General features: G+C 46.4%; 9 protein-coding genes across 9 annotated transcripts; 6 read left to right on the top strand and 3 right to left on the bottom strand.

Moving 5' to 3' along the window:
* Positions 1-216: 216 nt before the first annotated feature.
* On the top strand, positions 217-1,055 carry HO133_001999 (uncharacterized protein; the record flags this gene model as incomplete). The annotated part of the gene is made up of 5 exons (XM_037292927.1): positions 217-337; positions 389-506; positions 561-622; positions 676-706; positions 770-1,055. 5 exons carry the CDS (start codon positions 217-219, stop codon positions 1,053-1,055), a joined length of 618 nt encoding a protein of 205 aa, XP_037151466.1.
* Positions 1,056-3,031: 1,976 nt separating this feature from the next.
* HO133_001998 (uncharacterized protein) lies at positions 3,032-4,005 on the bottom strand (the record flags this gene model as incomplete). The annotated part of the gene is made up of 4 exons (XM_037292926.1): positions 3,032-3,082; positions 3,147-3,457; positions 3,514-3,817; positions 3,868-4,005. The coding sequence occupies 4 exons, from the start codon at positions 4,003-4,005 to the stop codon at positions 3,032-3,034; spliced, it is 804 nt and encodes a 267-aa protein (XP_037151465.1).
* A 4,340-nt stretch (positions 4,006-8,345) lies between these two features.
* Positions 8,346-9,304, top strand: HO133_001997 (uncharacterized protein; the record flags this gene model as incomplete). The annotated part of the gene is made up of 2 exons (XM_037292925.1): positions 8,346-8,766; positions 8,838-9,304. 2 exons carry the CDS (start codon positions 8,346-8,348, stop codon positions 9,302-9,304), a joined length of 888 nt encoding a protein of 295 aa, XP_037151464.1.
* Positions 9,305-10,491: 1,187 nt separating this feature from the next.
* On the bottom strand, positions 10,492-11,413 carry HO133_001996 (uncharacterized protein; the record flags this gene model as incomplete). The annotated part of the gene is made up of 4 exons (XM_037292924.1): positions 10,492-10,831; positions 10,899-11,218; positions 11,239-11,258; positions 11,410-11,413. The coding sequence occupies 4 exons, from the start codon at positions 11,411-11,413 to the stop codon at positions 10,492-10,494; spliced, it is 684 nt and encodes a 227-aa protein (XP_037151463.1).
* Positions 11,414-15,168: 3,755 nt separating this feature from the next.
* On the top strand, positions 15,169-17,042 carry HO133_001995 (uncharacterized protein; the record flags this gene model as incomplete). Its single annotated transcript, XM_037292923.1, has 5 exons — positions 15,169-15,504; positions 15,564-15,777; positions 15,834-16,347; positions 16,407-16,714; positions 16,840-17,042. 5 exons carry the CDS (start codon positions 15,169-15,171, stop codon positions 17,040-17,042), a joined length of 1,575 nt encoding a protein of 524 aa, XP_037151462.1.
* A 1,692-nt stretch (positions 17,043-18,734) lies between these two features.
* HO133_001994 (uncharacterized protein) lies at positions 18,735-19,225 on the top strand (the record flags this gene model as incomplete). The annotated part of the gene is made up of 4 exons (XM_037292922.1): positions 18,735-18,943; positions 19,007-19,016; positions 19,064-19,114; positions 19,190-19,225. The coding sequence occupies 4 exons, from the start codon at positions 18,735-18,737 to the stop codon at positions 19,223-19,225; spliced, it is 306 nt and encodes a 101-aa protein (XP_037151461.1).
* A 1,876-nt stretch (positions 19,226-21,101) lies between these two features.
* On the top strand, positions 21,102-22,634 carry HO133_001993 (uncharacterized protein; the record flags this gene model as incomplete). Its single annotated transcript, XM_037292921.1, has 1 exon — positions 21,102-22,634. The coding sequence occupies one exon, from the start codon at positions 21,102-21,104 to the stop codon at positions 22,632-22,634; it is 1,533 nt and encodes a 510-aa protein (XP_037151460.1).
* Positions 22,635-23,587: 953 nt separating this feature from the next.
* HO133_001992 (uncharacterized protein) lies at positions 23,588-24,771 on the bottom strand (the record flags this gene model as incomplete). The annotated part of the gene is made up of 2 exons (XM_037292920.1): positions 23,588-24,626; positions 24,710-24,771. The coding sequence occupies 2 exons, from the start codon at positions 24,769-24,771 to the stop codon at positions 23,588-23,590; spliced, it is 1,101 nt and encodes a 366-aa protein (XP_037151459.1).
* A 126-nt stretch (positions 24,772-24,897) lies between these two features.
* HO133_001991 (uncharacterized protein) lies at positions 24,898-25,554 on the top strand (the record flags this gene model as incomplete). Its single annotated transcript, XM_037292919.1, has 1 exon — positions 24,898-25,554. One exon carries the CDS (start codon positions 24,898-24,900, stop codon positions 25,552-25,554), a length of 657 nt encoding a protein of 218 aa, XP_037151458.1.
* Positions 25,555-26,006: the final 452 nt, after the last annotated feature.

Here is a 26,006-nt window from a genome sequence, read left to right as displayed (position 1 = left end):
TTTGTTCAACATTATTGGCACTTCCTTTGTCAGGGTCTCCGTTTGTCTGTTTATCCTGCAGCTTCTGCCCTTCACAGAGAGGTTAATCCGTTGGTAGGTAGTCCTCGCATTTGGTACAGAATGTGACCTTTTGTCATTATGTATTGAAAGTCGAGCAGGTTGCTAACGGCTGGCAGGTGGACCTACGGGCTCATGGTATTCTTCGCCGTCACTGCCATGGCCACGTTTCTTTCCATGTGCTTTCAATGCATCCCAAATCGAGGAATTTGGGACGAAACCATCAATGCACATTGCATATCAACAGCTGCAACCACCAAGATCAACCAAGCGTCGGGCGGTATGTAATCCGCAACTATCGGTTTTCTAGCCGTAGCTCACCTGATAACAGCATTTTCGGTTTTCATGGACGTCCTTTGCGTTCTGCTTCCTATCATGGTGTTCGGGAAACTCCAAATCAGTTGGCGAAATAAGTTGGCTGTGTTTGTTCTGCTAGGACTTGGCCTTTTGTAAGGCCACACAAATCTTCTGGGGGATCGCCGGTGATTCTGATCCTTTCATAGTACCGCAGGAGCGGCTATTGCGAGGATAGTCTTGTACGATTTTGGGAGCGAAAACCTTACATGTAGGTTTACTCGGCTCCCAGTACCATGTTCCGAGTGGCTGAACGTCTTATAGGGGACCTCGTTCCGGATGCGATTTGGTCTTGGTGAGACTTCCTCGTGCAATAACTTTTCTTATTCTTCCTGTCACAGAACTCATGAGGCCTTAGCGTCGAACAAAACATCGGCATAATCGTAGCCTCTACGCCAGCCCTTCGCCAGCTCTTCACTGTGTTCAAGCTACAGCGCAACGTTCAGCGCTCGCACTCTTCCGAGAAGCCCTTCGCTGGAGCTAACCACTTCATCACATCACCGCTGAGAACATCGTTCGAGGGAATGCAGTTCGACAAGACCCCATCTCTTGACTCACCAGTCAGCAATATTACAGAGCAGATGGAACCCAAACAAAAGGTGGACAGTGGAAACAAAGTGAATCCTACTACAAGCATGACGTGACGGCTAGGGTGTTTGAGCTTGTCAGCAGAAAAACTGCAAGGCGTTAAAGAAGATCATAATGCCAAAGCGAGGGAATGCACTGAGAAGTGGGAGGAAAGGCGTGAGAGTATGCCAACTTTGGGAAATCTAGCGGTGTTGGGGTATTCGTGCGAGATCGAGGGAGGATCCCCTAGGCTGAAGACTTAGGAAAGTTGTGATGGAAGAGGTAATAGAGATTTGGAAATGAAGGCATGTCGGATAGGCACTGCCAGGTTTCTGAGAAAAACCAAGAGCCGTAATCGAATCCTTGCCCAGCTCGAGATTGAATCGAGAAACACCCTCGGTGGTTTGCAAGATGCCGTCCCTCGCAAACATCATGAGTAGCCCGACCATCATGTTTATGCCTTTTCCCCCCAGCCCCATCGATCCTCTTGAACGCCGATGACGATTTAGTTTTGCGGGTAGGTAACTTGCTCTCGAGCTCAACATCTGACATCGAAGATTGGACCACCTTTGAAACTCTCGACGCGATAAATCTGAGTGTATCTTTGATAGCCAGGTTAGAGTATGAAGACAGCGGGACAGACCTGGGTGAACCAATCGTCCTCATTTGCATCAGTGTTGGTGAACAGATCCCGGACTCCGATACTGTCTGCACTTCTTGGAGACCGCTTTTCTGGCGATGAGCCTTGAATTTTCCTCTCATGGTTTACAGTTGTGCGTATCCGTCCCTGGCTATAGCATTCATTCTTGATATCTTTCTCCGCTGATGTAGCTGCATTTGACGGAACGCGCATCATCGACGTCTCCCTCTTCGCGTGGGGTGTATCTGGCCGTGTGACTTTGGGAGATATAAAGTCAGCAGTGCTCGCTGCGTCTTTGTATTGCGTGCGAAATAAGTTCCAAGGTGGGATCCTAGACAAACTGGATTGGTAGCCATTCAAGACAATGGAGTCACGACGCAAAACCAAGTGTCCAACACTCCTCCAGGCCAGCAAGAGATCCACTCCTTCACTGCCTAGGATAAAGATCCATCAAACTTCCGCTGGTTACCTTCGACGAGTCAGCTTCCAGCTTTGTACAACTGCCGACAGCTCCTAGATTTCATGCCTGCCTCTGAGCTACTTCAGATATTTGGCGCTGATGGTACGCGTGACATCATTGTCACACTACTCTTAGAGTATTCAAGGAGGTGTGAATTGCTCCTAGGTTCTGTTTACCAGCGGCAGTACTACCAGCGGATGGTCAATATATCATCGAGGTCAGAAAAGACGGCATCCAGCTACTGCGAGTGGACACGATCTGTGGGGCAGCGCGGTGGCTGTTGTTGACATGTGCACGATATGTAGAAATGAGAAAGTGTCTGTTGATGAAGCTATGTATTAAATTATGCTTGGTCTTTTGATGCAGCATGCTCACTGTTTATGCGACTTCGATTTCGGGAGTAGACTTGCTGTCTCAGTGACGAGGGGAGCTCAGAGCCTGTTACTTGTGGTTTTGCCTTGATCTCTACCTGCACTACCGGCATTTGAATGCCCACCGCTGGCTACATGCAATGTGGATGGCCGATGTCAGCTCGCCTCTTATGGAAAAAGCTATCGTAGTGAAGAGACAGGTGAACTTCATGGTTCACGCAAAGAAAGATACCCTAAGCTTGGCATGTTTTCGCATTCGGCGTTCTGAAATCGTCGCCGCTAGCATTCTCTTTCCAAGCTAACAAATTTCACGTGCTTTCCATGCTTTCTTGAACCCTGTAGCTTACTGCCGCCGTGCATGATCATTGACTCTGCTTGTCTTCAAGTCAGTAAAGTTCCGTAGGCACTCTCATCCATCCTCGGACACTACTCTTAAGTCTGTGATATGCATATCGCCGTAGAATTTGCAATTCGTCTGATGGCAAGTCGGCACAGGGCAATGATGGCCAGCATAGCAGATTGGATCCCGGCAGGTATTCGACTGTCGGCACGGAAGGCCTCTTGCCAAGTACCGAAGTCCATTCAGTTGTTCACTATCAAGTCGTCCATCATGGCGGGCGGTGCAACGACTATCTGGGCATTCCCCGCGGAGATAATGATAGTTGCAGTACTTTTTATGTCGAAGCCATGAGATGACCGATTCCATGGGTCTGATGGGAGGGTCGACTCTCTGACCAAGGGCGTTTCGATAGATGACTGGCTTCGGCCTCTTTACTTGGGGTCGATGCTCGATGTCACGGAATATGCCTTGAAACGAGCATTGCTGTAACTTGGGCAGTAACCGTGTCAAGCTTTGTGCGCCTCGTGAGTTCTTGAAGACCATCAATTTTTCTGTTGCTGTATTGTAGTCTTGCACGATCTTGGTGGCGCTCTCATCGATCACACCTCCAAAAAGAATCAGTTTGCAGTGTGGATCCAAGAGGTTGACTTTGAGGGTGTCCGTTAGGCCTGTCGTATAATTGTCAGCATCGATTGCCTATCCGCTGCATATTATCTCGACTTACTGCGCCCTCGATAAGCGGGAATGCTTATTCTCTCTTCAGTGGGAACGAACTCAACCAATGACTCAACGCTGTTGAAACCTTGAAGAAACCAGCCGAAGTTCGCGCGGCTTGGTATCACATTCGCATCAAAATAGGCGTCGCCGAGCCATTCGTGATTGCCCGAGATGTGGACTGTCAAAGGCATCACTTCAAACTTCCAATTGAGCAGCCAATCACCGATAGCATGGGTCAATGCTGCGGCAGCTTCTCTGCCTCCATCTTGGTCATTGCAGACGTATTTATTTGTCCAGAAACTAGAAAGACTCTTCGCATTAGCATCTACCTCAAACTCAAAGGATGCCTCGAAAGGTTTACCTGAAAGCAGTCTCCATCAATGAGAACAGAGACAAAGGCGTTTGGGTCGCCCTCCATGCGTTCATCGATCCTTGAGTGTTTGCCAAGAGATGACATCTTCTCAGCAGAGGTCAAGAATCGTATCTTCTGTCCGGACATTATATCTGATGTATGTCTACGCAGAGATATAGTTATCTAAGAGAGTGGCAGTTGTGGTGGCTCATTTAGATTGGGGCGTAGTAAGAAGTGTCATGCGGGGAAATGGAAGGTGTTGAGAGCTGTGGAAATATTAGAACATTGGCAAATTTGTACGTCACTTCCCGCGCAAAGAAGGCACGTAGAAGGCTCCATAAAGTCGTTCGTCATGTCTTGGCAATTGCAGAAGTCATCACTTCTGTCAGAAGCTAATTCGACATGCCAGCTTGTGATGTTTCATCGAAGACCGAAGACCGTTTGATATCAAACAATCCGGCGTTTCTTCGGCTCGCCTAGTCTAATTTGGGAAGCAGCTAGATTGTCTCGGACAGATAATCAAAGCACACAGAAAAGAATGCGAAGTGCGCAAATAATCGATCCCGGTACTACGGTGATGAAGCACAATTCGTGTCACTCCCCCAGATTGCTTCGTCTGCTCCGTCTTGGTCCGATGTCGCTTGAGGAACCGTGAAGAGCCTTGATGACACCATGCCAATTCCTCCTACAGATTACCCTACGAGCGAGGGAACAGATCTCTATCCAACGGAACGTATAAATATAGAGGACCACGCCTATCCCCCCTTGTCTTGTCAAGTCCAAGCGTCTGAAACAAAGAAGCATGCAGGTAGCCGTTATTACGGGAAATCAATCTGTGATCACGTGCAACTCTAAGTCAGTTCTAGACCTTTGGAAGAATGAATAAATGAAATTTACTACAACACTGCAACCAAGACCGTGACTGAATTCTTCTATCTGCACGTTCGCGAGAATCTATTCCCGTCTGACTCTTTTAGCAAGCAACACTTTGGGGATTGGGTGATCATGCAAGACGCCCTTATTGGGCGGATAGCGACTCGGAAGGCTAGTGCCGGCCCGCCTAGCCACATATAATGGGCCGATCCTCACCTGGGATTGATGTTTGGCGCTCATACCGCCACAGCCAGCCGATGGAGGGTGGTAGGGCGGGGAAGGATTCTCTTCTCCTTCAATCTCCCTCCTCACGTTGCTATTGCCGACATTCCTGGTATAGCTGGTGTCTCGGGATACACTCAACCAAAATTCGTTGTTTCACCAAGCACGTGCACAACGCTCTTTTACATCTAAGGCCAAGGGGAGTATCATCACAACACCATCAGAGTGGAAGATTTACTAAAGAGTAAGACATTAGAGGTCTTGTCCATTCGCTTTATAAATCTATGCTTTGCATGCAGTACTGCTAGAAGCTGAGACCATGACTTATGAATTCCCAGCTCTGATATTAATAGTAGACCCAAGATCCGCACTGGTATCTGCGGCCCCCAGTCCCTCGGCCCTGCATAATCGCATGGCCGTAGGTGGAGTGGGCATCAGGTGTAGCTTCGTTGGAACGTTGCATGATCTCGAGCGAGAGCAAGCGAGTTCCACCATGTTCTGTTCTTAGCACGTCAATCAAGAGGATCGGATATGTTGAATCCAAGGTTCACAGCCCTACCTCTGTGGACATCGCGTTAATTCACTCAGAAGGAGGGTTCAGATTTATGACGAACTGTTCGGCCAATCCGCTTGCAAGATACTATAGAGATTGCGTCATTGCCCCATCCTGACACCCCTTACATCAGCAAGTAGACAGTTACTTTACTCATGCTTGCATAGGTGCAGCCAACTTTGAGTATCAATGGTCTTACTACTGCGGGTTAATAACCTTCTTTTTCATCATGCGAGTTCCTGCGCATTTTAGCAAATAAAAGGGGGCAGATGCAAGCATGCAAGAGAGGTATAGTGACATCGAGTTTTGTAGTTAGACTTTGGCCGCTGAAATCCTCCAATGAGTTGTATCGGGCGCTTTTCTAAAGCCAGGCATGCTGAAACTTTGAATTGCAGCTGATATATAGGCTTTCATGTTATTATGCACGAAAGACAATAGAAGACGGATGAGATGAGAGTCACGAGCATGTGGGAAGATTATTGGGTTGCCTTATACAATCCAATATCATTTTCTGGTTAATCGGATCTTTCGAGGCCATGCTATTGATGGAGAAATTCGAATTAGCACTCGACAAGCTGTTTTTAAGTCTCATGGCGATAACGAATACACTTTGATCGTCCATACTCGGAGGCGGATAAAGCGCGCTCATGTAAGTCGGATTTGGTACTGTGAGCCTAAAGCCGTACTCTAAGCGGATTTAGAAGCCCGCAGTAAGTATATTAGGAGTTTGGAAGACGCCATATTCGAGGGATCTGGATAATAGAGCAGATCCTTTTAGTAGTCAGAACCGCAGGCAAATCTATTTTCGTCTTTAGATTCCGTTGAAAATAAGACACTCGCTTGCGATCCAAAGAGGGCGAATTACTAATTCATACTCCGAAAGTATAAATCCTTACCGAATCATACCCCTAATTATCGAATCATATCTCTATATCAAATTCCAATCAAATATAGAGTATAATTCGATAATTTACTATTACTTAGAATATAAATTAAGAAATTATTATAATTTAACTTATATTTATAGTATAATATAAAGAATATTAATTAATCTATATAATCTATAAATAGATATATACAATATTAAGTCTACGCTAATAGTTCTATAAGTATCTCTAAGATATCTTATTAATATATATAAAAGAATAAGATAGAGCTAAATTAAAAAATCTTAAATTTATATATATAATTAATTATAAATTTAAACTCGCTATACTCTTTAATTAAATCGACTAAATTAGTTCGATAATTCTTCTACGCCTTCTTATTAAAAATTAAATATATATTATTTATAAATAAAATAACTTTTTTATTTTCTATTAAAATTTTAAGATTTCTTTTTTAAATTATAAAGTATAGTTTACGCTATTTAATATTAAAAAAATTATAAAATTTAATCTTATAATTATTAAAAAGTAAGAAGCTTAAATATCGTTTATTAAAGTTCGCTCGATAGCTCTAAATAAAAAATAAATATATATTATTTAATTTTAAAATAACTTTTTTAATTTCTATTAAATTTTTTAAATTTTTTATTTAAATTATAGAACGTAATATGTACTTTTAGATAAAAAAAAAGAATTATTAAATTTAACTCTATAGATATTTAAAGATAAGGAATTTAAATATCGTCTATTAAAAGTTCGCTTATTAAATTTACTCGATAGTTCTAATAAAAAAAAATACTTATAAATTTAATTTATAAATCTTTACTCGTAATAATATAATTCGATAAGTTATAGAAATAATCTTAAATTATAAAGAAGATAATCCGCGATCTAGTCTCTTCGACTATAGAAATAAAAGAATTTCTTTAATCGCATTTAATAAGAATAATTTTTAAGTATATTCTACTCTACGCTTTAAGATTTATAGAGTTTACTCTCTCTTCGAAGACGCTTTTAAAGATCTCTTACTCTAAAAGATTTAAATTTCTAAATTATCTTTAATTAACGCTCTAGAGATCTTATCTAAATAATCGACTTAAAGTAGAAATATAAATATATGATTAATAACTCGAGTTATCGCTAAATTAAAAGGCTATATCTAGAGATATTATACTCTAACTTAGATCTCCGTAGAAGCCTCGAAGAAATAATTTCTAATAGATACGAATCTTTATTAAATTATACTTCAAGCAATGACAAATTATCGAATCATATCTCATCTTTTGATGTGATTTGATGTAGGGGTATGATTCGGTAATTAGGGGTATGATTCGGTAAGGATTCGTACTTTCGGGGTATGATTCGGTAATTTGCCCGATCCAAAGAGGCTATGATCCAAAGAGGCTATTACCTGAGACGGCTCGACGGCTAATTAAAGCGCTCTTTACGGGATCTTCACAGGGAATAGTAATAAGCTACAGCCTCGGTCCTTGAAACACGCGGCGAAGATTGCGATAACAATGAGTACGATGGCTTGTTACTTTCATTTCCATTCTCAATTTGCTGTATTAAGGGTTGATTTTTCGGCGCGGATGTCTTGGTAGTCCAAGAAGAAGTGATGCAAAAGTTAACCCTAATATTACCATCTCCGATGTCCAGCCTCGGGCAGGATCCAGATCGACCCAACTTACGTTATATTCCAACACCTACTGTGGCGAGGCATGACCTATAAAACTTACAGCACGGATCTGGATCTTCCCGCCGTATTACGCTCAGGCGCTCATCGCCCTGCTGTCCTTACATTGTACCAAGAGTTCTTTCTCTTTGCATCTCCCATCTTTCTTTTGTCTTTGTCCACTACAATTGTCTCATTTGCAGCATACGCGTTATCGTGGCTAGCGCAAGACAGCATCATTAATCTATGTATAACACCAATCGGAATATAAATCATCATGTCCACCCGCATCGTTATGATATCGGACACCCACTCACGAACCCCCCGTATCTCACAAATTCCAAACGGTGACGTCCTGATCCACGCTGGCGATTTACTTCAGGATCCCCAAGGTATCAAAACTTATCAAGATGAGATTAAACAATTGGACTGGATCAAAAACGCATCTCACTCGTTCAAAGTCGTGATCGGAGGGAATCACGATTCGTTTCTCGGTCATCTATATAACAATCCTCTAGCGCCTGACAGCGCGGCCAAGAAGGCGATCCAAGACGCCTTCAGTGACACCAACCATGGTTTTCGATACCTACAAGACGAGGCCTGTGAAATTGTCGTTCGTGGTCACACTTGGCGAGTTTTTGGCAGCCCAAAGAGTTTGAAAGGGAACACGTATGCTTTCCAACATGAACCCGGCACAGGTGGCTTCCACTCTTCTCTATTCGATCTCAATGTTCGATGTCGTTACTCAACTAACATATCGTGTGTACAGATCCCTGGATGACCGATGGGAAATGCATCATCCCGTACAACACCGACATCCTCATCGTCCACGGCCCGCCACTAGATCTCCCTCCCATCGGCTCCCAATTCCTCGATAGAGACCAAGCGAACCCTTCGGGTGGAGACGAGAAGCTGGCTTCCCACATACCTATCGCTTGCAAACTCGTCGTATGTGGTCATGTGCACAGCGGGGCAGGGATTGGCCTTCGCCACCACAAGGGCACTGGTAAAGAAGGCCGCTCATGGATGTTGGTGAACGCAGCGGGTGTGGTGTCACATTATCCTGCTGAACCCTATGAGGAAGATGAGATGCGGTCGTTTCGAGTGGTTGATTTGGATCATCTCACTGGATTGGCAAAAGAGATCGTGTGGCAAGACTTGAAGATGGTGCAGCCGGATCTTATGGCTGGTAACGAAATGCCTGCGAACAACAGTCCTGTAGTTCGAATGTCATGAAACTTGGCATGGGGGTAAGATTTGCGAGGGTTTCTTCTTCGACTAATTTGGTAATGCCAACTCTTGCCAACAGAAAAGGGCTGGAGAAAGAACGCGACGAACGTGACCTTCCTCAAAAATTCCGTGGCCCAAGTTCTCACCATTGGAAGACACTGCACCAGTTGTCCTTCTCTAGGGACCAGTACATTTCCTCTCTGCCTGTGTCTGCGTACAAATCCTCCCATCCGGGATGTATGTCGCATTGCCCAATTCTAGCGTTGCCGGATGGCTTCCAGCAATTCCATCCCAGCCAGGAGAGTCAGGATCATGTATCACATTTCCCCTGCCGAGCGGTTGGTTAGCCAGGATATCCGTACAGCCGTCCGCCAGGGCCCCCTCCTGCATGTAGGTGTTCTGGTAATTGAAGTTTGCCGCGGCACCAATACTCCCAATAGTCCGCCCCCAATCTCTGGACTATTAGTCGGACTGGTCCATGGATGGACGGACTATGCATAGACTAGTCCAGATGTCTAAACGAACTAGTCTAACTATTAGTCCAGACATGAATTTGTGTAGGTGAATTTAGTGGTACATATCTAGATATGATGGGCGTATTTTTAGTAGTAATAGGGTTACGATTTCAGATCAAAGAGCTAGTCTTAAGGCCGAGGTTATAGAGCTATTAAAGTGTCTGAAGTTATGATTTTAATTGGGTCTCTTTTTGGAGGAAGATCTATATGCTATTGTCGATACTTTAAAGAAAGATGCTTTGAAAGCTATGAAGGAGTAGTCGGACCAGTCCATGGACTAGTCTAAATCCACTTGGCCGGTCAAGTATTTAGACGGACTGTGCACTGTGTTAATAGCTTTATTTTGGACTAATCTAGGCCTGTAAACGGACTAATCGGACTATTGGAAGCATTGCGCGGCCAGGAAAGCAGCGGTTTCGCTTCCTTGAGGCCCAAATGCACAAGGAAACATGCTGTTACCTTGCGCACTGCTCCCGGTTCCTATGGTGCCGGGTTCGTAGTTCCAGGTCCAGCAGTTCGTACGCTGAGCGCAGAAATGAAGGATCCATTCGCTTCGAAGACCTCCAAGTAGTTGTCTGCCGTTGCCGTCGACGATGTTAGCTACCACCTGCTAGCTAGCTACATCATCGTATGTACCCAAAGCAGGCGTACTTATATAATCCCTCTAGCGCGATAAGCCTAGGCCGAAGCTTTGGTGATGTTCGCGGGGGTGATACCGTGGTCGACGAGACTGTCATAGCCGTAACGCTTGTCTAAGTGACCGCTGTTGCGATCAAAGTTGTTGAGGTAGTAGACATCGCTGTCTGCGCAGTATTTGGAGGAGTTGGGGCTGATTGTGTCGACGGCGCATTTACTACCAGCAGCATCGTCACTAAGATCTGTGAAGGATACATAAGTGGCGTAGCCACGCCAGACCTTGTTGATGACACGGGAAAGGAAGTCGACAGTCCATGCGTCGACTGCGTCTGAGTTGGATATGTCGGTGGGCTGGAGAAAGAAGCCTCCTGAGAGCATGTTCCTGGGTCACCATCAACCTTGATTGCCTCAAGTACACGTGAGCGTACCAGATGGAATTTGAGTCTTACATCAAATTGCTCGCACCTGCGGCGTCCCAGAACATGTTATCATTAGTATCCTCGAGTACTGTAGACACAGTGTTTTGCAATGCTACCAGTATAGTTTGCAAAGCACCGGTCGCAATGTCCGGACTCGCGGTCCCAGAGTCCAAATTGCTCCAGATACCACTAGCGGCACCGACGACCGCTCCGGGGAGGAGGCCGTACAAGGCGCCAACATCTTCTGGCGGTACTGGATGAACGGCGGGAGCAGGCCTACCACCGCCAATCCCTTTCGGCAAAGGTATGAATATTACGGCAAGAGTAAGACTCGGTTTTGAGTGGTAGTGCTTAAAGCAATAGTGCCTACCTTAGTAGTGACAGAGCCGGCTACCTATATTGTACGGTATTTAATAAGGCTGGCCTTAGGCGTATACCCCCTCGAGCCCCTCTCTAATCAAGCTAGCATCCGCGCGGAAGCTAACTCGATTAAGGGGAATTTGTGCCTAGTAGACTTAGGGGTATACGCCTTAGCATTTACGCATATTTATAGAGGTCTATATCGAAAGTCCTACACATGCGCTAAAACTCTTGGCATTCTTGGTATTCTTCGGCAATTTAATAAATTTCTTAAATAGCTTTATTTTTTATTGATAATTCTTTATATAACTACGTATATATTTATTAACTCGCTTATTTAAATTATATAATCGTATATCCTCTTTAAAACGATCTTTTCTATACTCGTTATCGCCTTTTAAACGAATAACTTCGATAATATATCTAAGTATACGTTCTATTTACTTCTAAATTCTCTCTTATAAAAGATATTTCTAGTAATAAATTTATTACTTTTTAGCCTCTTTTTAAGTCGTTAGTAAATCGTTTCGAGTAATATATCGCTTTATTTAAGACTAATATAGCTTAATAAATATTTATTAAAAATGCTAAGAGTTTTAGCGTATATATAAAACTTTCGATATAGATCTTTATACTATAACTAGAAATACGTAATAATTAATATTTAATCTCTAGAATAGTAATCTAACTATTATAGATTAATATATAATATATAACGCGCTAGTCTAAATAGATTACTCTCTTAACTACTCGTTTTTATCTTTATTTATACGTTATCTCTATTTATACGCTCTTAAATTCGATAAATCTAATATAGATAGCTATTACTATTATAGCTACTATTATTACTTATTTAAATAGTCTATTACTATAGTCTATTATAGTAGTTAATATATAACTCTTAAGCTTATTTAGAAGCGACTAGATAATATAGCTACTAAGAAATTTAAGAAGTAATTTTAAAGTATATATTATCTCGAACTAGCTATTTTTAAAGATACGAAGAGAGATAGAAGTTTTATTAAGAAAAAGGCTACTATATCTTCTATATTAGGTCTATTAATATTATTAAATCTCGCTCTATTATAGTAATAATAGCGAGATAAATAAGAAGCTACTTCGATAGTAGCGGGCTTTATCGAAGACTTTATTAGAGGCTTTATCGTAGTAAGGTGAAAGAGATAGAAACGGTGGAAGAGATAGAAGTAATAGAAGAGGTGGAAGAGGTAGAAGAGATAAAAGAAGCGGAAGAGGTAAGAAGGTAGTAGAAGAGGAGGTAGAAGAAGAGGTAGTAACGGTTTTTTCAAGATATGATAGGCCGATAAGGCCTAAAAAACGGTGATTTGGGTTCTCCGATATTAAGCCTTAATAGAAATAAAAGATCATCATTATTGTACCAGTTTGCCATACAAATTTGGTCAAAGGTAGGCATTTTGGTGTTACGTCGGATTTATCGGATTTTAGAGCGTGCAAATGGGGGTAACGTGCAAATGGGGGTGGAAACGAGTACCACTAGGCTTCTTAGGTAATAAGAATTATCTTGACGCCTAGATACCGAAGCCCTATCAAGATAACTAAGCAGAAAATTTCCTTAGAATTTACGTGAAATCTTTCAACGCGTAGGTGTATCGTTAATTATACCGTCAATTATACAGTATAGTCTTTTTGCCGTGCGGTTATTTGGCTTGCTATGATAGTCAATTGACGAGAGAGGTCTGACGTGACGTTACGTGTCATATGACAAATCCGCATCCCTAACTATGATCTCATGAGAAGCTCAGGGACATCACGCAGACATTGCAGCTTCCCTATGCCTACCACATCATTGCTCTTTCGATATCGAAATGATAGCTGATTTATGCAGCACCCTCAAATCCTACTTCTTCTCGCCCACAACTTCCTTCTTTCTCACAGCAGAAACGTCGTACGTCGCGCGAAAACGCCTCCAATTCGAAGGAGAGTAATGATGGAAAAGCCTTCATAAGACAGTGAGAACCAAGAGGCATGTGGCTCACGCGGGAGTGTGAAGGCGTTGTGGGCCAGTCATGGAGATCACAAAGCCATGATTGCAATCAAGGATTAAAGGGCAGTGGGGTAAACAGATTTACTTGTTTGCCTGATTATTCTATGGAGTGTTGTGTGTGGGCTAGATATATGGCAAAAGGACGCTAATACCTTGACACACACATATGCCCATACGACCATTGCCACCTGACACACCTTCAACACTTGGTGAAGGATTCCAGCGGGCCGTAGGCTGCCAGCTCTCACGGCAATTGCACAGCCCTCATCTCATTTGAGAGGATACTCCTTTTCAAAAAGCGATCGTCGATTAGAGTACCGCCGCAATCACATCCACAATTTAGGTTACCTGTTTGTCAACAGGCCATGTCCTGATCAGCATGATTTATTGTCGCCTCATTCCTCGTGTTCCTGCGTCTTATCAGCTTGACAGCGGGTAAAAGGCACCACATGACGTCAGGCTGCTTCTGCTTCTGCTTCTGTTTCTGCTTCTGCTTCTGCTTCTGCTTCCGCTCCTGCATACTCATCTGGGCACTTTTCATTATTTGCTCACGCTTGCATAAATTAGCGGCGTAGTGGCATCGCCGCGTTGCTGACTGTACTAAGTGAAAAAGAAAAGGAAAAAAAACACGGGATCCCCATGGATGCCCACCATTACATCAAATTTCCTCCATCCACAAAGTCAGCAATCATGCAGGAGATACAACATAAAATCCATTTCTTGACAAATGCCGCAGCCCGACGGCCTGGTCAGCCGTGCATTCGGGTTCGGTCTTAGAGGAAATTTTACCGAGACAAACGATGGTGACTAGGTCTAGACCGTCAACCGGAAATGCGCTGCCGTCCACTCTACTTTCTGAAGGTTACTACGCTTGTTGAGTCGCGTCGTTTTCAATTGGTGTCATTTCAGCGTCTTGAGGGGCTGTGACAAATGGCTGGATGGAGATCTGGTCGGATGAATGGCTACCATCATGGGTAACATCGAGCGTTGTCTGGTATCTTCGAGTTCTTCGCTGCAGGTCAGCATGCTATGCGTGATACTGGCTGGCCGGGATATCCGCTGATCCTGCGTCTGCCACCAGAAACCTCTAGTCACGATGAAATGATGTATGATCGTCAATTTGGCCAAAGTCTTCGAATCACAACTTGTCCAAGACCAGATTCCCGTTTCATATCCAGGGTAGCATCAGCTTGCGGTTCCTTTGAGTTTTTCTTTCGGGGAATTTATCCGAGCTTCTTGCATACACCACCTCTTCAGCCTTGTCTCCACAATTGGCAAGGCTTGCATCCTGGTCTACATGCAGTCCATCGTTCACTCTCGTTTGTTTGTTTTGATCCATTTGGTATACATGAAAACCATTGAAAGCGTCACGTTCGTTAAATTTGATTGATACTCGCTATGGCTGTTGTCGCCAGTTCTCGAAGGCACCTGATAGGCTTCCAATAGTCAAGTGCTACCTCAAAGAGCCCGCCCACTTCCGGATACACCATGATCAGAGTTTCTGCTCAGGTGCACCTGTTGGCTAACTTATCTCCGGGCTTATTTCTTTTTCCAAGCCCCCCGAGCGAGCCTATCAAAGCCCGCCAATTCATGGGGTCTGGCGGCGAACGGACGATAGGCTATTAGTGGGCCTGTATTATCCTCACGTTCTCGATCTACCGATCTTAGTAGTCGCCAATGAGCTGATGATCAACCATATCCGAGGCTAGCAGTGTTTACTGTCAGCTCCGCTCGCCAAATTGGTATGAATTGGGAATACGAGGGATTTTTTGGGCATGAAAAGTGGTGTCGAGAAGGGTCGAGACAGCCTGAGAAGAATCGCTGCAACTTATATAAAAGGGAGCAAACGCTCGTTATCTTCCAGGTCCATACTATCAGCCTTCTCGAGGGTACACTAGTTTATCCCGACTCACTACCATGATGCTCCTAAAATCATCCCTTTTGGCTAGCTTGGCCCACGGCATTTGCATATATGCTGCTGTCTACGATTGGGATGTCACTTGGGTCAACCGGAACCCAGATGGTCTGCACGCAAGACCTGTCATCGGCATCAACAATCAATGGCCAGTCCCAGCAGTCATGGCCAATGTTGGTGAACAGATTACTGTGCATCTAACTAATCAACTGGGAAACGAGACCACAAGTGTGCATTTCCATGGTCTTTTCCAGAACGGCACCAATTCTATGGATGGCCCGACGGGAGTGACGCAATGCCCAATCGGCCCTGGGGAGACTTTCACCCAAGTCTTTACGGTAAGTATTACACCATAAAAAACATCATACGAGGACTCGATTGCTAAGACCTGCAACAGGTTAATCAGCCTGGGACTTACTGGTATCATTCCCACAACGGGGGCCAATACCCTGACGGCTTCCGAGGGCCTATCTTGATTCACGATCCAGCCTCGCCTTATGCTGGCCAATACGACGAAGAGCTAGTGCTGACCCTATCGGATTGGTACCACAAACAGATGCCAGAGCTAATCCCCGGCTTTCTTTCCCCAATTCAAAATCCTTCCGGGGCAGGCGAGTCAGTCTTGTCCGCACGTGGGAACAAGGAATGCTTACACCTGAGCACACAGAACCAATTCCTGACTCAGCAATCATTAATGACAACGCGACGACATCATTCGCCATCACACCGGGCAAGACATACATGGTCAGGATCATCAACATGGCCAACTTCGCCGCGTTCTTTGTTAAATTCGACCAACATGAGATGACCATCATCGAGGTCGATGGCGTTTATACCGTAGCCCAAAAAACAGACCTAATTTACCTCTCCGACGCTCAGCGTATGAGTGTCTTGATAACAGCAAAGCCCAATGCTGATGAGAACTTCGCATTTGTTGGCGCCATGGATCCTTCCATGTTCGACAGTGTCCCTTCAACTCTGGATCTTAATGCTACCGGGTATCTTGTGTACGACGCCGCGAAGCCGTTGCCTTCGGAAGCTCCGACTTTCGCCTCCTACGATGGCGGCTTGGCCTTCGATGATTTCGGCTTAGTACCGTACGACAAATTGGCTTTGTTCGCACCTGTCACTCGCCAAATCATATTCAACGTGAACTCTGGAGTTACTGATAACCAAAACCGGTAAATCATTCCCTTAACTCAATGCGGTCCGAGGTTGCGTCGCTGACATGTGAACTCAGATTCACCATCAACAACATCACTTATACCGAACCAAAAGTGCCCTCACTCTACACAGCTTTAAGCGTTGGCAAAGACGCCACGAACCCAATTGTCTATGGGCATGCCGCCAACGCCCATGTAGTAGACTACTACGACACAGTTGAAGTAGTAGTCAACAACTTCGACACAGGCGGCCATCCGCTCCACATACACGGCCACAACTTCCAGATAGTACAGCGCTCCGCAACCAACGCTGGCGTCTACGGCGGAATGCCCATCGACCCCCCAGCAACTCCCATACGTCGCGATGTAGTCAAGGTCAATGCGGGTGGTTACGTGACCTTTCGCTTCATAGCAAACAACCCAGATAAGTATCCCCTATCCCCTATCTGCACCCCAACACCTTCGCTGACCAAAAGCCTGCACGTGTCTGGGCATTCCACTGCCACATAGACTGGCATCTTATCGCCGGCTTCTTTGCAACGTTCGTAGAAGCGCCCTTGCAGCTACAATCACAAACCGTCCCCGCGGACCAATATCAGGTGTGCAAAGACCAAGGCCTGCCATACCAGGGCAACGCAGCGGCGAATACACAGAACTATACGGATCTGGATGGTGCTAACAATGTTCCGCCACCTATCAATGATCAAGGGTGAGCCATATCTTTGTATCCTTTTCAAGTTTTCTCCGTCCAAAATGACTGAGGGTAAACGCAGAGGAGCTACCTGATTGCATCTACGGGCATTATAAGTGTAGAGATGGTACGATTACGAATCGTGTTGAGAGTTGTATTTTGCTACTGTATTACTACTTCTAAAAGGGCAATGCTCAGCCAGCCCATTCTGTTCGGAAATCTCAGCAGATCTACCCTCCACGCACCTGTGCCAATCTTCCCGCTTATGCCCATCTCCTCACTCCTTTACAGCATATATTATGAGTCGCCACTCGCACCACCTCTTCCACTGACCTTGCGTCGCTCTCCCACTCTTGGGTCTTCTTTCCTTTTCAAAATCCCCACTCCAAAAGCTCACTCAACTTCCTCACCTCCTCCACGTCAGTTTTCCATCTCTCTGGGAGAAGCGTACTGAGCTCCAGTGCCGTATGGATCTTACCCAGTAGCCCGAATTGGTTTCCCCGTCCTCAGTGCCAATTTAACTTTTGAGGCACCCAGGATCTCTTCTCAATTCTGAGCACATCATGATACTGACTCTGTGCAAAATCTTCTTCGGAGGGCAATTTTGTCATGCACGACGGCTGCGCGAGTCTGCTACTCAATTTCCTCACTCCGGGACCTTTTGTTGGACATCTGAAAACGTCTGCACGCCAATAGGAAATCGAGGTTGAGGCGTTGCGGGCCCGTGAGCTTTGAAGTGCGCGGGTGTTGCTCTCCGATACTTTGCTCCACACGCTAAAGCCGTAAACAAATATACCATGCCAATAATCTTCACCTAGGCCGCAAATATGAACACATGATCCCAGTCTTGGCCTCATCCCCAACCGAACATGACATAACCCTTCAAATGGGGCGCTGGCAATTTGTCTGTTGTTCCGTGGGTGTGACGCTCGCCAAGACTTACCTTTGCCACTCATGGCTTTTGGTCAGGGTTATAGCAATTCTAGAAGCTAGAATATGTTTAGCACCTGCTTTTTCTTTACCAGGACTGAGACGTGTCATGGCTCTCTGTTCTCAACTTGGCGCCTTGCAAATTCGGCTGATCTGTCATGCCGGTTTCGGATTGGTGACTAGCAAGGCAAGCTTTGAAGTCTGATAGGAAAGGCTAAGATATGACGTTTTGGAAACTACATGGGGGCCCACGCATTTTTGGGTCCGAATAGTAGAGTGCCATAATAGGAAGGTTGTCCTCGGAAATTAAGAAGGGGAGCGATAGGGATATCTCCCACTTGCCCAAGAATAGGCGAATAAAGATGATCTACATACCGCGCGGGCCGATTCCCCCTGATGGGAAGGTGGTCTGAGGCCAGAGTCCTCGGGACACGCTATTTGTATCTGCAACTGCACAACGCAGACTGTCGGTCGAGAGATCACCGTACCTCACTCGTTTTTGGTACCAACTTTCTCGTTATCTCTCCAGAGTTACGTCACACTTACTTGCGCGGTACGGCGCTCCGGAGTGGTCTTTCCACATACCCGTGCGCCCAGGAACCCCACTGGCGCCTCTGGCATGCTGTTGCCGGACGCCATCACCGATGTGGGGATAGATTTCACGCAACGTAGAGCCCCACACCTCGTGCATCTCACTTAAGATCTGCATATATTCCTCCCGCCACTCTTGCTAAAGTAAATGCTGGACGATTATTCCGGCAGTCTGATGTGCGACATATTGGTCATGGATCTGGAAACGCTGGCATTGAGAAAGTTCCAGACTGGTGGATCCAGATTCCAAGGAACCATGTCCCAAACCATGTGTTCGCCACCATTCGATCGTCTCCACCCAGCTGTCGTAGCCAGGAAATTGTACACGAGGTCGGGTCCCGTTGGCATTTCTCCAACCGCCATGAGCCATGCTACGACGCCGGCTACGAGTGGAGCAGCTGGGTATGAATTCTAGCGGTACTCCTTCCTCGAGCGTTTCGGTCTGCTTACAGAACGAGGTCCCAGTCTCGATTCTGTACGCCGATATTAATACAGCCGAGGCACGTTGGATCTGGACGCCAGGTGCATGTATCTGCGGATATTCCCGCCTTCTTTGCTTCTGACAAGTCCAATGTATTTCACCGTAGTTGTCACAATTCCCAACGACCACAAGGGTTGGTATTGCTGCGTAAAGACTGAACACTGCAGGAGCCGTATCCACCATCCTACGACGTTTACTTGTAGTTCATCGCTCCCAGCAGCACAGATGATCAAGACGTCTAGGGTCCGCAAAGCCTCCATTGCTTTGTAAACTGCTTGTCAGAGATCGTCTTGCGGATCCAATGGGAAGGGGACGGGGTCTATCGAGCCCCAAAATAGTGTCACAACGCTTCTGGCTTGACGCTGTTTACCCTGTACAGTACACGTTCGCGAATACTCCACATGATTTCGGCAAGAGAGGCTGTGCTGTAGTCGGGGCATTTTGACAAAATCAAGCTTTTCTCTTTTAGAAAAGCCATATATCCTGCCTGCTGCTTCGCTGACGGTGCAGGTGCTATAGCCAAAGTACTTCGATGGCGCTTCTGTCTTTTTCATGCCATCTTTGTATATCTGTAGTCGGTCCAGAGCCACTCGATATGAGCGCCACCAGCAAGCTCTGTAACAGCGGCTGTGATGGTTTGTACCGCCTTCTCAGTGATGGATTCACGGGCCAGACGATGTACTCGTCATCGGCGGGCCCGGCAACATTTGCATTCATAGGTAAGAGGGTCATTGCTAGAGCTATGCCAACTCGCGATGGTACAGACAACATGATCATTTGCTTTCTGAGGCTTATACTTAAGACTTCTATGCTTAGAAGATCCAACGACATGAAGGATTGAAAAAGCCTCGAGGAGAAGTGGAAAGATCGCCTGGGGCTGAGGCAAATCCTGCGACAATGACAATGCGACAATGCGACAAGCGTTTCGTTGCAATCAGCCAACAGGAGGGCAGCATGGCTACACTAATACCTCCTTAAATGCTACTCTAAATGCATATGAGACCACTGAATGCACCCATTATCCAAAACGTTTGGGCCATGAGGCTTGAGCTGTGCATTATCAAGCTGGAGTGGCAGGTGCAGCTAACGCACTCAGGGTATAGTGTCTGCGGATGTCCGATCCTAAGGCTTTGGTGCGGGATGAGGCCCGAACATGTGACAGAAAGCGACATGCTAAGCACATATACTGGATCAACAGATATCGGTCGTCTGTTGAATGCGACGGGCATAGTGATATGTCCTTGAACCTTGAAAACTACCTCTTCTATGGTCGTAATGGAAATGAAGGGCGGAGTCAGTTTTGGGTTTTGATGTTAAGTGGCGACCTATGCTGGCTTTCGCAAATCCTCACGCTGGAGACTGGGGAAGTCCAGGTTTTCAAGATCATCTCGGATCGTCTCATCATCTCGACCAGGTGGTGCCTGCAGCAATACGATTAGCTAATCCTCCAGTTCCGGGTTCCTTGACCTCTGTCCCGATGATTTCCTCTCAATTTTCAGGCAGTGAAAGCCTGCTCCACTCTCTGGCGCGTCCTTCCTAGCAATAGTATCATACATCATCTGCGCAGACATAAAAATTCAGGATCAACCAGCTTCCGTTAACTCTTGACACGACCTTGTGGTCGTAACTTCGCCGAGAGGATTTGGTCGGCGAAAGAATTGGGAATGCAGGCTCGCGAGGGGAGCGGCTGGTAGCCTACCCTAGCTTGCCTTGGGCTAGAAAGTATGTTGAGATGGGGTGAGTAGCGTGCCGCCGTCCCCGGAACGATCCCCTATGAGGCGCAAATACAAGCCTACAATTGGTGGGAGTGATGCGGGCTACCGAACCAGCGTGGGACACGAGTCTTGAATGCACGCTCGTGGCACGTTGGAGCGAGCCATCCCGAGCACAGTCAAAAACAACATATTCCTACTACAAGCGAGCTGAACACCATAGCTTATAATAGGATGGACCATATGGCATGTGTTGACGTTGTCTTTCTTTCGAAGCCTTTCTTCGCAGACCGGTGCAGACAGTGATACCTGTCAGCCAACGTAAGCGTGCTTAAGGAAGGCAGTCGGGACAGATATCGCGGAGAACATGGTCCGGTGCGTTGTCCAGTCTCAATGGCTCATCTACTCGAAACATTTACCCTCCATATCTACCGCAAAACGACATAGCATTCAGGCTTTCCCATTATTTGCCATCAGCGGACGCGGCTCTTCCAGCCATACCCTGTCTGCTGACGACAATGCCAAACCTCTCCTCATGGGGCCTCTGGACAACGTCATGCCACGCCACCACATCACTCCCAAAGCGCTGTTCATCCCTGCATCTAGCTCGAGTAAAGAGAAGATCCTCAAAATCCTCAAATCCGGGCTCGCCCAAACCATCAAAGCCATTCCAACAGTAGCAGGACATGTCAAAGCCGCTTCGAATCCGATCCAAGAAGGCAGTATGTGTGTTACGACTCCCTTCGGCGCTGTTGAAGACATCTTCACGGCACAAGATCTCACTGAATCTCACCCCGAGATGGATTATGATGACCTGAAGCGGCGCCACTTTCCCATGGAGGCCGTGGACTCCAATGTGGTTTACTCACTCCCAGACTTGATGAAAGCCGAGAAACCCGTATTTCTTGCGCAAGCCAACTTTATCCGGGGTGGGCTCGTCTTAGGTATATCTTTACACCATTCCTTTGGGGATGGCACATCCTTGAAGACGATTCTTCAGACATGGGCCACATGTTGCAGAGGCGAGAGCGCTGCGCCGACTCTCACAGAATCCACGCGGCGCGAAAGACTGATGTCTTCAGAGACTGGCGCCAGCTTGGACGAATTTCCCGAATACGCGACTATTCCAGACAACATTGCTGGCTATCAACCAGGAGTGGCAAAAGGGGAAGGCCCTGAAATTGCGCCCGAGCCTCCTCAAGTGGATTCCCATGTTTTCTATCTTTCTGCACAGAGATTAAAAGGGCTGAAAGATCTTGCATCAGCTAAGCTGGAAGGCTCAGACTGGATATCCACCAGTGATGCACTGTCAGCGCTTCTCTGGCGCTCCATTACAGTTGCTCGAAACCTAGAACCTGGGGACGCTGCAACGGAGGATACCAGAGTACTCAACATCCCGTTAGATGGACGTCGTATTATGCGCGAGGATACGAACTCTTATATGGGCAATATGATTCTCTTCAACAACGCAACAACGCCGTTGCGAAACTTGCTCTCGTCCCCACCCCAGCTGCCCGAGATAGCGCGCACCATCCGACAATCCATATCACGAATTGATGAGAAATACATCAAGCGTGCCATTTCAGCCATCGGCTCCGTTCCAGATGTCAGCAAAGTAATCATGAGCGGAGGAACATTTGGCGAAAGCGCCTTGACGATCTCATCGTGGGGCAACCTTCACATGGACTGGGGCCACGTTATTGGTGGACCAAGCGAGCGTGTGAGAGTTTCGAAGATACCATTCCCGGGCGTCTGTGTCATTCTTCCCGCGTCAGAGCCGGGAAATAGGAGCACTGAGCCGAATGGAGTGGAGGTCATGATTGGGTTGAAGAGTGATGACATGGCACGATTGATGAATGATCCGTTCTTCGCTAGCTTTGCGGAATGGAGGTGCAGCTGACTGAGTTTGTGGTCTTATGGCACGTAATGATTTTAATGACCTTGACGTTTTACGTACTGTTGTAGATGGGAGGAAATGTCACGCAGCAATTCCAGGGGCATTGATTGAGGTTCCACCTAGATCTTCTTTAGCTGTGGTAGAGGCGAAAAGATTAGGTTTTAGACTCTACACAGAATCCTTCGAAGCCAAAACTCTTTGGAAGGACAGGAAGGGTTCCAATTAGACACCCTAGACTATGTGCCATACCATCACGAACTTGCTGTGCGCCTTTTAAGACTGTAGACCTGCGAACGCTTGACCTAGAACTACACCAGTTGTATGCTCAAGGCACCTCACACCCTTACGTACCAGTGACGTAGAGAAGGTAAAGAAACAAATGTATTCAGCAAGGATCAGGGTAGACATAAAGCAAGTCCTGGAAGTAGTGACTGTCAGTATCAAGACAAGCTGAAAGACATCAATCGAAGCTTTTTGAACAGGAGAACGCTCGTTGAGCTGCCCTTGACATAGTATTTCGTCTGCACACAGCTCTGCGAGCTTGACTAGGTGGTCCAACGATAGAAAAGTGCAGAGCAGGTCAAAAATTCTCTACATCGAATGGCCCTTTTCTTTTGCGCCTTAATACCATCGAATAGCGCGATAAGCGTTGTGCATTACTCGTCATCACAGTCCCTCAAATAAACCGCGTCATAATTTATCAGCAAATCCGGGATCCTGACCCGGTTATAGTTGTTCTTGTAGAACCTCACGACCCGAATGGTCCCCCAGAGAGCGACGTACAACACCTGAAGTAATATGGGGTCCAACTGTATCTTGTCTGCTATCGACAGTATAGATTTATCTGTCACATTGGTCTTGAAGAGCTCGAGTACAAAGTCACATTGGTGGCTGGAGAGTGTGATTGGGACAACACTGTGAAGATCTGTGCCGACAATGAAGCTGTAAATATTGCTTTACGTTCTTGTGCCATGCATAATTGTAATAGCGCCAATGACCACTTGAATGTTCTTCTTATCATTCGTAGAGGCCGAGGCAAACGCCGTCTTGATGGGCTTCAAAGTCTGGATAACACGTGTGATAGGGTTGTTCGGCTTCCCAAAACCGGCACACAGGTCGGCCTTATCATGGGACTCGGATGGTGAAGGATCGAAGAATACGGGCATGGCCATGTGGATACTTCCAGCAATACCAACAGCGATTATCCAAGCACCGCGAACTCGGGCATCTCGAAGGTCCTTGATGGGATATGGCATAGGTGGCGCGGAAGGTCTCACTTGAAAGGTGTCACGGTAAAGCGGCGGATAGCTATCAATGATGTTCTGAAGTTTGTTCTTAGTCAATCTGTTTTCTGCAAGAGAGCCTTTCAAATATGCCACAAGCATCGCTTTTCCCCCCTTTGGATCCGGAATCTCTTCAAGCTCAAGCTCGGCGTCTTCAAATTTCAATCCGCAAACTAAACTAGAGTCGCCATATACGACAAGGCTCTGGCTGCTAGACGGCGGACTGTCAAACCTCGACGTCGCATACGAGAAGAAGGCTAGGACGGTCTTTGCGTCTGTTCTCAGGTATGTCTTTTTAGCTTCCAGCTGCAATGGCTTTTTGAGGGGTTTCCTTGCGCGCCTTCCTGGAGAGTTCCACGCTCGATTGGACATGATGTCAATCGTAGAATTCCAACATTTCGGAGCTATGACATGAGCAACACGGTTGCTGCGATGGAGGCAAGAAGCAGGAGTGACGCCACAGTCGTGTATGCCGTTGTTATCAGAAGGCGTATCGGCCCAGAGTAAAGAATCGCATTGCGTTGTTTTGGGCCAGATACGGCCTCGAAGCCGACGACCGATGGCCTGTATGAAGCCGACAGCTGTAGACGAGATCATCAAGGGGATAATAGCGATTGCAACAATGACAGCTGCCAATCCCCAGTCGAGCGCCATGATGCCTCCAGAGTCCAAAACTCGGAGAGAAGTGTAAGTAAGAGCTGGTTCGAAGATACTGTGTGGTTACTGCAATGCCAAGAAACATAGAGGGTCCAGACCAGTCTCTAGCGTAAGCCAGTGGTCCGAAAAGGTTCATACGCCATCGCTTCGCCCTTTCTCCTTCGACTCAAGGCTTGATAAGTCTTCTGTCTCTCGCCCATTACTGGCAAACCAAGGCCAACATGCAGGCATTGATCAGCAGGGTTTTAGGGGGAGCACTCGGAGGAACCCTGGTACTTCTCGTAGTGTTTGTATTATCATGGGTAACAATAACCCATTGAGTCAGCATGGTCGAAAAGCGCGTCGTTGGGAGTTCTGGAGACGAAAAAGCTGAGCCTGCAAAGTACGAAATGGTTAAGGAAGAAGAAGGAGAAGATAGAGACGAGGAGGATGAAGCGCAAAAGCCTCTCACCGACTGGGAAGCCGCACACGTCGCCGCAGAAAGTGGAGATCTTGCCAAACTTCGCCTTCTTATACTGAAGCGCGGCGTACTAGTACATGTAGATGCTGAAGACCAACACGCCATGACACTCCTCCAAGTTGCTTCTCGGTACGGGCATCTCGAGCTTGTCCAGTTTCTCATCGACAATCACGCAGCCGTGAACGCGACAAAACTTGATGATCGTGCAGCATTGCACTTCGCCGTCATCTGTGGGCACATCTCAATTGCAGAACAATTGCTCGAGCACGGCGCAGATGCCAACCTACGCAAAAGATTTGGACTCACGCTCTTGCACGTTGTAGCGCAGACATCGCACACCGGCCTTGTACAAGTCCTCTTGGAACATGGCGCGGAAATGGAAGTTCCTGACGACAGAGGCAATACGCCACTAGACTGGGAGATGACAATCGGACCCGGTGTCATGGTGCAAGTATTACTGGAACAAGGTGCAATTCTTCGTGATCGAGATGCTGACGGAAAGACAAGGGGTGGGACGTGCTGAAGGTTGATGTCTTGGCCAAGAAAGGACAGCCTTTTCCGACAAACCACAGGGACATGCCAAGGTGATGATGCTGTACGTCATAAAGAAAGGCCAAACGAACGATGAGGGAACAAATTTACCAAGTGGTACTCAAGTGAAATTCGTATATCAGTCCTCACTGAGAGGTCGTCGGCCTTCAAGAGGTTCACCGCAGGGTTTCGCCAATTTTGGGAAGATAAAATTGTGTTGGGAGATGTTACTGTAAAAGTTTGAGGAGGTGTCAGCAGGAAGAGTACCGCGGCGTGACGATCTATGAGCAGACTGTGTCTCTGAGGTACCAAGTCCTAGATTTCGCCACAACATAAGTGCCAAGACGACCACTTCTTGCTTACGAGTAAAGAGTAGTAGTATGCGAAAAAACTAATACTGGTGTCTGTAGAAGACATATAAGACACGATGTGTTGTTGAAGGCA

The sequence above is a fragment of the Letharia lupina genome (genome assembly GCF_014066315.1).
Source record: "Letharia lupina isolate WasteWater1 chromosome Unknown contig_13, whole genome shotgun sequence".
Classification (NCBI taxonomy): Eukaryota; Fungi; Ascomycota; class Lecanoromycetes; order Lecanorales; family Parmeliaceae; genus Letharia; species Letharia lupina.
Note: the sequence above shows the minus strand (reverse complement) of the source record. Positions and strands in the feature narration are given on the sequence as shown.